General features: G+C 39.1%; 1 protein-coding gene across 2 annotated transcripts in view; it reads left to right on the top strand.

Moving 5' to 3' along the window:
• The first annotated feature begins 4,838 nt into the window (after positions 1–4,838).
• Positions 4,839–10,164, top strand: part of LOC149826646 (calmodulin-binding transcription activator 3-like) — a 150,629-nt gene continuing 145,303 nt past the window's right edge. Inside the window, exons 1-3 of one of the 2 annotated variants that reach the window (XM_090018918.1) lie at positions 4,839–5,008; positions 5,107–5,202; positions 6,107–6,226. In XM_090018918.1, coding sequence (XP_089875044.1) covers positions 5,163–5,202; positions 6,107–6,226 — 160 coding nt within the window. In that variant the 5' untranslated portion in view covers positions 4,839–5,008; positions 5,107–5,162. The remainder of the gene's footprint in view (positions 5,009–5,106; positions 5,203–6,106; positions 6,227–10,164) is intronic. The other variant, XM_090018919.1, reaches the window with a different exon arrangement.

The following is a 10,164-nucleotide window of genomic DNA, read 5'->3' as shown; positions in this document are numbered from 1 at the left end:
TTATTTCAATTCCTGGCTCCGCCGCTGGCTGAACATGAGCATTTTTGCTTATGCCGACATCGTGGCCATCCGATTTGTTTTTTAAAAAGCTAAAAAGTCAACAAAACCATGTGGCATTCATCCAAAATGCAAACAGACGGCCACGATGTCGACATGAGCAAAATTTCTCATGTTCCTTCCCTCATTCTTCCATGTCAACAAATGACATCGAATTACCTTGGGTGGATAGCTTATGTCCCAGATTGATGCTTGTAATGAGCGGCATCAACAGTTCATTGAATACATGGCTGAAATAAAAGCAAACACCATGATCGTTTGACGTCATTCATCATCATGGATGAACGACATCAAAACGACCCCTGACTAGGGTTGTCAAAGGGTCATATCCAAACCTGGCTTTGTCTTTGAGTAGTTGATAAGGTCGAGAGCCAGGTCCTATTGGGTTTGTTAAAAGAAACGCATACACAGGTCCTGTAAAGATTATATGAATCAAACCCAGTCCGTACTCGGTAAAATAATATTTTTACCTTTTTATATTAGAAATTCACGAGCCTTAACTGAAACTCGGGTCAGGTCTGGTATGAAATTTCACAAACCATACTTGGATTTGGTCTGGTTCAGGTTTGGGGTCAAACCAGCGGCGGAGCCAGGAATCTAAACTAGGGTGGGCACAATTATATATTAAAAAAGAAAAATAATAATTATTAATAAACTATACCAATAATATGTTTAAAAAAATAAAATAGTTATCTAAAGTGTAACATTTACAATTGACAACATTGATTTTCCATATTTAGAAAACAATTCATAATTGATTCATTGTTAATTTTTTTTCTCATCTATGCCAATTGATAAAAAAATAAAATCCTTAATATTCCAACCAAAATCAATAATTTATTATTCCTGTATTCATGTTTAATGCTAATTGAAAAATAAAATGCATAAAAACCTTAAAACCATAATTAAATATTTATAATAATTTATAAAAATCAAATCAAAACCCTAATTCCTACAAAAGTCAAATTTTATATTTATGCTAGTTGATAAAAAAACAAAGCCCTATTATTTTACTAAAAATCAAGCATTCATTATTCATGAATTCATACCTAATAGTAGTTAAGAAAAATGCAAAATAAAAATAAAAAATAAAAAATAAAAAATAAATATTTATGTCATTATAAAAAAACTAAATCAAAACCGTAAATCATAAAAAACATTATCAACACATAAGCTAATTGAGACAAGCTTCCCCAATTTGAATTCTAGAAAACCAAATTAAATGCATCTCACTTTTCCAAATATAATGAAGATGCCACGGTAGAAGGCCATGCTACCTACCTCCCACTTAGGGATAGACAAAATTGCCATTATTGGTAACATATTCAGATCGGGTTAAGGTTGCTTCGGGACTTAGTGAATAGATCTTAACCAGATCCAACAGGTTAGACTCAGATCAAGCATATGCTAGTGGAGTTATGGTTCAAACCCTTGATCCAACCCATTAATGTATGCTTTCAATTGGATCTGAACCATTTTGGATTTAGTTTGCTATGATCAAGTCAAGTATATTTTGGTTACATCTTGACAGTGTTAAGTGGGTTGAACCTATGAAATGAACAAGTATGACCTCTTTACAACCTGCCCCAACCAATTGACAGTCTCGGTTCAGTTTTTGGACCAGAACTTGACCTTAGATCTAAAAGTTCATACAAATCATGTTAAGAATGAAGTTCTTTTAACAAGATGACCATGTCATGCCCTGATACAGATCTGAACATTGTGCAACAAATCAATGTCGACCCGAATCTGAACTAGATCTGAGATGACCAAGTGGACTCTAGATCTGGATTTAACATGGTTGTTCTGTCATGAAAAAGAAATCAGGTCAGGTGGTTCCCACCCTGACCGGGGAGGGATTTTGTGGTCAGGGTGGACACATGCCCACCCTGTCCACAATGTGGCTCCGCCATTGGGTCAAACCTGACCTATTGATAACTCTACCCCTGACGTTTTCTTTTAGGGTACCCGTGACCTGATTCGCACTTGTGTACCAAACGAACGGCTGGGAATATCTGCAAATTGATGGTTGTTGGACACCGTTCATTTTGTAGATGAACGGCATCTGAAGGACCCTGGTGGGCTCCCTAGACGAACTGTCTGCCTTTTGGTTATCGAGGTTGGCAGGGCAGGGCAGGGCAGGGGCCGATGGGATGACGGGGCTCATCCAACGTACATGAGCAGTGGGCTCACGTGATCATTCCTCATTTCTGATGAAGGCCCCATTCTACGTACGATCTTGTCTGCCCGTAGATTAGTTTTAAATGCAAAAAGCCTGCATTGATTCGTATCCGGTGGACTTGGAGTAGTTTTTTTAGAGGGTTGATCATTTTCCCATTCGGATATTTAGCGGCGATCAAGACTGCCACTAAATATTCTGGAGAAGGCAAAAAATAAAAATAAATACCAACCATCACCATTTGATATGTGCTATCAACAGCGACAGTTCATCCAACCCCAAAGAGTGCTCCCAGTACCAAACCGCGTCTTCACCATTGACCGACTATACGACTTCATAATCTTTTAAACTTCAAAATCTTATTGCTGCCAAAATCATGATCTAAAACATCAAGCTCTGAAACATATAATAAGATTTGTTACATGGATCTAAAGAATAAACATATAGACACGCCAGGACGCGTTATGGCATTGCCTAAATTATTTTAATATTTTTAGCAATATTTTAAAGAATAAACATATTTTTATATATTAAAATACCAAACTTTATCAATTAAAGTAGAAAATTATAGCCACGTGTCCTAGTTTTGAACATTTTGACGCGTTTAAGTTCAGTGTCCATGTGACATGGCTTAGGAGAATATAAGGGGCCAGCTTTTTCTTGGGGATACAAAAAAAAAAAAAAAAGCTTGCATACTTTTTAGCATAAAAAACAAAATATCTTTAACTAAGATCTACCCTTCTCCTTATAAAAAAACAAAACAAAACAAACATCCACCTTAAAAAAAAAATAGAATCAAAGCTGGCTTGTTAAAAGAGTCAAAACATTTAATTAGGATCAACTGTGCCATTGACTGCGCTAACGAAAGCAACAATTTTGCAAAAGCATTGATTGGTTGGTAATTTTGTAAGATCGAGGTTGAATGTCATGGCTACTTGCACTGAAAAATGGGCCTTGAACAAGCGAGTGGATGCTTTTGAAATTTGATCCTTATCAAGCATGCATGACAAATGGGTCCCACATGTGAGCCCATAGTTTACCATGCAAGAAGGCAGACCAATTAAGTGATGTGGTTCTCAATGATAGTTCCTCATCATAAAATAAATAAAAATAATAAAAATAAATAAATGCAAGCTCAATTAGTCTTGAATGCTTTAGCTACTTTTCCGACTGGGCCTAAAAGCTATCACTTGTCATGGGACAGCCAAGGATCGAAACCCACTAGCGGAGGACATCCTTTACCTCAGTCGAATCAAGTGGATTTATTAAGGGGAGGGGGGGGGGAGTGAGGAAGTGTTCAAAACATTACTCAATTTTTTAAAATACCTTAATACCAACACAATGAAAACCCTCTTTAAAATTGTTTTATCTGTTATTCTTTCTTTTATACATTATATAGTGGTTTACACATGCTATTAATACTACAATTTTCACATTTTTTGAGTTTTTTTTTGTGTGAATTTGACGAACATATATGATCTAGATGGTTATTTTATTGCAAAACAAGTTTTGGATCATATACACATGCTTTTCAAGATCTGCAAAGAACCAATTACTTACATGTGCCAAAAATTTATGATATTAAAAGAATAGGTTAAATATTTGGTGTTATTGAAGGTGGAGATCTATTGAGCTGGAAATCACAGGTTCAAGCTTGGTTGACTCGATCTGACCATATAAATGTGTTCAATATGGTTCTTTTTCTAAATCATATTATTTCAATTTAAAAATATGTTTTTTCTTAATTGTAAAATATTAGTACATTGTGGGTTGTTGATTTTTGAAGCATTTAAGAACATGCTTACATGTCACAATCACATGATTCCAAACTCATTTTTTATTGAACGAACAGTGCAGATCACATCCATGACATCCGAGACAAAAATATAAAATATATGAAAAGAAGATGACTTATACTCAATAGTTTTGTGCCTTTAATATCACCAAATATTAAACTTAAAAGAGGATGCTTTTGAAATTTGATCCTTATCAAGCATGCATGACAAATGGGTCCCACAAATGACAGGACCTGTCCCAATGATGGAGGGTGATCAGGTGATTAGTGCACAAATATTTGTGCAATCATATTGCACCTGATCTTTTCACGCAGAGAGGGAAGCGGTTCTAATTCAGGTTGCTCATTTGACTGAATCCAAATTTATCTAGTTGCATTTGTTAGACAAAGTAGAACCCATATAATAATCAGATCCGAATTCAGTATCAAGTTTTGAGTATGAATTCGTAAAAAACAGAATCTAACTAAAATCCGAATCTAAATACTTGTAAACGTCAAATTTTAAGCAAGTCGGATCTGGATTCAATTTTGATTCATCCCCATTCGACTCTGAATCCAAATCTTCATCTGATTATGCTGAATCTGATTAAGTCGGATTTAGTAATCATGCCTAGATCAGATGCGAATCCGATCCGTTTACATCCCTTGGGTGGAGAGGGGCCGAATTGAATTGAGCCAATGTGGATGAAACGAGTGCCCCCCCGTGTGAAAGGCGGGCCCTTGAACTTGACTTTTTTTTGCTTCATATGGGGACGTTGTTATTTGGGGGCCACATGGACGCACCGTAGCAGGCAGAGAATCCTCTCTCTCTCCTTTCCTTTCCCTGTTAATTTCCCCCTGCCTCCCTCCCTCTGTCTGGCCTTCTTTTTCGGCACTCCTTTTCCTTCGTCATCTCTCTCTTTGGAGCGGAAACAGAACGAAGGAAGACGACGAAAAATGGAGCCCGGAGGACTATTCTAGGGTTTTCTGGAATTGCGGTTTTTTCCCTGCTTCGCCTTTGATTCGTTTGGGCAAGCTTTGAGATTTTCTGGCATCCGGGGAGGCTCTTCGATCATTCTGGTTGTTTTTTTTTCAGCGTTGCGTCATCCCCGTGGATGATCGAGACCTTTCCTTCGAGGGTTCCGCTCTTGGATGGCTGATAGCAGAAGATATGCCGTGAATTCTCAATTGGGTAGGTCTCGATTCCGGGGTTTCCTCTTTTTTCCTTCCCCCCCTGTTCTGTTATGCATTTGAGTTTTTCTGTGGAATCTGCTTTGAGTCTTTTTTATTTTTTTTGATTATTCGTGGTTATTAATCCGACAAGCAAACTGATGTGTGCTGAAAGTTCTTGATTCTCAATGATTTCATCCTCGAATATAGAAAAAAGCGCTTGGTTTGCAGATGTTGAAATGCATAAGTTGTCTCTTTTGCTCCACAAGTGAAAGCGACAATTCTCAACAGAGATTAAGATTCGAATTTAAAGAAGAGACTCTTGATAATGAGTACGGATTCTTGGAAAATGATTGTGTGTAAGGATCTTGTTGGTTTAATGGTACAAGAATTTTCTTCCCACATGATCTCCTTTATATTTACGTTGTTTCTTAAAACACCACCTACTTTGTAGACATGGCAGCATTATAATGCTGTAAATTCTGTTGGCGACCATCCCGCCATTAAAGTTTTTTCAGGACTTCTGTAATTTCCTTCTGTCTAGAAAAGCCAAGTTCAGTGGTGATTTCAGTATTTTCTTGCCTACATAAAATACCAGGATACAATTGGAACTTACATGGTTTTGATATATGCTAGGCAATTGATGATAGGGAATGATAAGCTATGTATTAGATTCTTATAGGCGAAACACCCTCTTATCTGCTGACTGCCAATGTTTGAATTAATTCACAACGCACAACTAGGCAAATAGCTTATATGAAGTCTGTGCAGTCATGTGCATATCTTCATTCTGAATCGAGAGATACTATGAATGTAAATGAGTAAAAAGGTTTGACTGCATCTCTTCTAATCAATGTCAGTATTTCTTGTTCTTTTCTACTAGTAGACGAGGGGATCAATACATCGACTGACTTGTATTCAAACAGACATTGGGCAGATACTATTGGAGGCTCAAAACCGTTGGCTTCGTCCAAATGAAGTTTGTGAAATACTTCGCAACTACCAGAAGTTTTGCTTGACTCCCGATCCACCTTATAAGCCTCCAGGTGCGTCCTTGAACTACACTTGTTTCACAATTGTGTATTTTTTTTTTAATTTGTTTGTCACATACAAGAAGCAGAAATCTTTAATGCTTCCTCTTATCTACCTTGAAAAAAGATCAAAATCAGCAACTTGATTCCATGCTATTGGCTGTTAAAGATACCTTGGTAGCATCAATCAGAAAATCTTTGATGTTTTTTCCTACACTTCTTGCAACTACTTTTTCCTGAAAGGATAAAAAATTTATTGGAACGGAATGAGGCCATATATATTCCGGTCTGGATACTATGGTGCTTGTTTCTCAACATTGCTGCATATTTATGTGGAAATCTTCAGTTTCTTTCTAGATAGGTGAAACATGTTACATGGAATTGCCACCAGTGCCATAGCAAGTTCCATTTTCTTCCTTGGTTCCTGGCACAAGGGGCCAGGATAAGATTCCTGATTGTAATGTTTGGGGAGAGGCATACCAGATTTCCAACCATGCTAAGAGGAAAGTGATTTGAATATGGGGCCTTTTTCAGAGCAAATGAAATCCACTCTCTTCTACTCTGCACATTACTTGATGAAGTGATGTGTGCCTGGGCCTAGGTTCAAATTTTGGGTCAGGGGGTAGGCTCATTTAGGTCAAGGTCTAGGTCAAAAGGTCAACTTGGGTAGACATAGTTTGGTTTTCTGACAAACTTTCAGAGAAAAATTAGAATTCCCAAACAGCGCCACAGAAAAATCCCAAATTTGGAGGGATTAATCTAGATACCTGTTTTGACCAAATTTGAAGGTCAGAGGACTAATATCAAGGGAGATATGATTTAGGGAAGTGGTCGGGTTTTTTAGGGTTTTAGCAGGGAAAACTGGGTTTTGGATCTGGTAAACCCGAATTAAAAATAGAGTTCTCAGGATTGGAAACTCTATAAATTCTGAAATTCGAGGGGCTGAAAATAGATACCCTAAAGAGTATTGGGTCCAAATTTCAGACTCAGACATCTTACAGTTTGGGTTGGGCGATATCACGAAGCTTGACGAAATCCTGGGGTCGTCAAAATTCAAGTTTGGGTAGACTCTAACTTGGGATTGGGTCAGTGAAAGAGCTTGCACGACTTACTGGGCTTAGACCGACTTGGTTGTAGATTGCTACAATGACTGGCTCATCTGGGTGAGGTTAGAGGCTTCACGGTTTGGCATGGGGAAGTTGGGACCGACAATGACTTGAGATTGGCCATGCTGAATTGAGGTAGGCCTTGGCTGCAACCTTGGTTCACTTTAGTGTGTTAGATCCACTAAGGATCAACACACCTAAACGAGAGAGAGACTAGCCCTTGAAGAGAGAAGAGAGAAGAGAGAAGAGAGAAGAGAGAAGAGAGAAAAGAGAAATGAGTCTAGAGAGAGAGAAACTCGTGAGAAGAGAGAGAGGGGGTTGTGAGCTAGAGAGGCGAGAGAGACGAGTTTAGAGAGATTCAAATTCCAAGTTTCATTTCTTTTCAAGCTAAAACAAGGGCCTGTATATAGGCCAAAGATTTGCTTATAAAGCCTTCACAAGTTACAAAATGAGAATTGAATAGAATCCCTTGGACAAGCTAAAAGTAGGGTCTTTTTCTCCAAAATTGGTCCACTCATTGGAATCCCATAATTTCTTCTTTAGTGAGCTCTTAAATCCCTTCACACAACTTCCTTGGGCTTCTAAATTTAGGTAGGGCTCCAATGAGTTGGGGCCCACTGAATCTTCATGCTCTGATTCTGGAGGGGGTGTCCCATGGGTGGGCCTCACTTGGTCTTTAATGCTACAATTAGGAGGGGGCGTCCCATGAGAGGGCCCCACAAGTTTTATCACTTGGAGAATTGGATTTGGATCTAAGCCTTCAAAATTGGATCTGGATCATGGAACGAACACTCCTGCAAAATCATGTTTTGAGATTCCATGTCCTTGTTTCACCTAAGGGCTTCACCTTCGAGGTGAGTTACATCGCATCCTAATCTATTATCGCAGGGTATTGCTTGGTTTACATAATATTGTTTCACTTTGTACATCCAATCATGAGAATCTTCTTAAGAAAGTAGGAAAGAGAATCTTGATGGGTCACAAAAGAGAGATGCCGGATTGATGCGTCCTCGAACTGGCTTCACGGTCTTTCAAGTGCCATCCAAAAATAGACTCGCGCACGTCTTCCAAGGTCCCAGGACCACCATATCACCCTTATTCTGGGTGCAGTGTCAGGTCGTATCGGTATGCACATTCCCAAAAGGACTAAATTAAAGGACTTATCTAGGAGATGCTCGATAGTGGGGTGGTCCAACCAAGTTCGATCCCCTACTCTTCGTCGGTGTTGTTGTCTCGAAAGAAGGATAACACATTATGCTTTTGTCTCTAAATGCTGTGACCTTAAAAGACAAACACCTAATTTTGGTCATAGACGAGTTACACAGGGCTCGAGTTTTCACCAAGATCGACCTTTGAGCCGACCAAATTCGGATGACAGATGAAGACATCCCAAAGACGACCTTTAGGACCCTTGACAGTTAGTTTGAGTTTCTAGTGATGCCCTTTGGATTGACGAATGCCTCGGCCATCTTTCAAAGAATTATGAATGATGTGTTTCAGCTTATGCTTCGTAAGTTTTTTTCATATTTTTGATGACATCCTAATCCATAGTTGAACGTGGGAGGAGCATATGGAGCATGTAAGGGTAATCCTAATAAATACACTATGGGATCTTCAGTTTGTGGCCAAAGGATCCAGGTGTAGCTTTGGACATCCCTAAGTATCCTATCTTGGCCATATCGTGGACGGATAAGGCGTTAGCGCAGATCCCGAGAAAATCAAGTCCATGCTCTCTTGGCATAAGCCCGCCTCCATCAAGGCCTTGAGAGGGTTTCTCGGACTCATCCGGTACTACAGAAGATTCGTGCAGAATTATGGAGTCATTGTTGTGAAATGCTCAAGCGAGCTATGTGCGAGGCTCCCATATTTGTCATGCCCAAGTTTTTCACAGTGTTCGTCATGGAAACCGATGTGTGTGACAACGAGATTGAGGCCATACTAATGTAAGAAGGCCATCAATTGACTTTCATAAGCAAGGGCCTCTCCAATCGTGCCAAGGCCTTATCAACATACGAGAAGGAGATGCTTGCCATCATAATGACACTCGAAAAATGGAGGCCCTACCTACTCGAAAGGCACTTATGGTCCACACATACTATAAAAGCCTTAAGTACCTCATGAAGCAACGCATATCGACCTCGTTGCAACAAAAGTGGGTCGCCAAAATGATGGGGTATGACTTCAAACTCCAGTACAAGAAAGGCCCAACGAACCGTGTCGTTGAAGCCGTATCTGGGCGAATGGAAGAAGCAAAAATCAATGTCATTACTGTCAAAACTTGGAATGACTTGGAAGCGCCAACTATAATGATAGACCTTTGCCTAGTGGACTAGGCAATTTTGAAAGGGGAGGGGATGATGCAGATCCAATTTTTGAATACCCAAATCCAATTCTCCAAGTGCTATAATTTGTGTGGTCCACTTATGGGATGCCCCTTCCTAATTGTATCACTAAAGACCAAGTGGGGCCCACCCATGGGATGTCCCCTCCAAAATTAGAGCATGAAGACTCAGTTTAGAGGCCCATGGAAGTCATGTGAAGGGCTTTAAGAGCTCACTAAAGAAGAAATTGTGTGAGTCTGAGGAGTGAACCAATTTTGGAAAAGAAGATCCTACTTTTAGCTTGGTCCAAGTAGGGCTTAACCAAGAATAGCCAAAGCACTTCAAGGTTTATCTAGAAATAGAGAATCTATTTAATTCTCATTTTGTAACTTGTGAAGGCTTTGCGAGTCCCTCTTTGGCCTATATATAGGCCTTGTTTTAACTTGAAAAAACTAAAATTTGAAATTTTAATCTCTCTCTTTAGCTCACGTCCCCCCCCTCTCTCTCTCTTCTCACGTGTCTCTCT

Source organism: Nuphar pumila, chromosome 10 (assembly GCF_984573655.1).
Source record: "Nuphar pumila chromosome 10, dmNupPumi1.hap1.1, whole genome shotgun sequence".
Lineage (NCBI taxonomy): Eukaryota > Viridiplantae > Streptophyta > Magnoliopsida > Nymphaeales > Nymphaeaceae > Nuphar > Nuphar pumila.
Note: the sequence above shows the minus strand (reverse complement) of the source record. Positions and strands in the feature narration are given on the sequence as shown.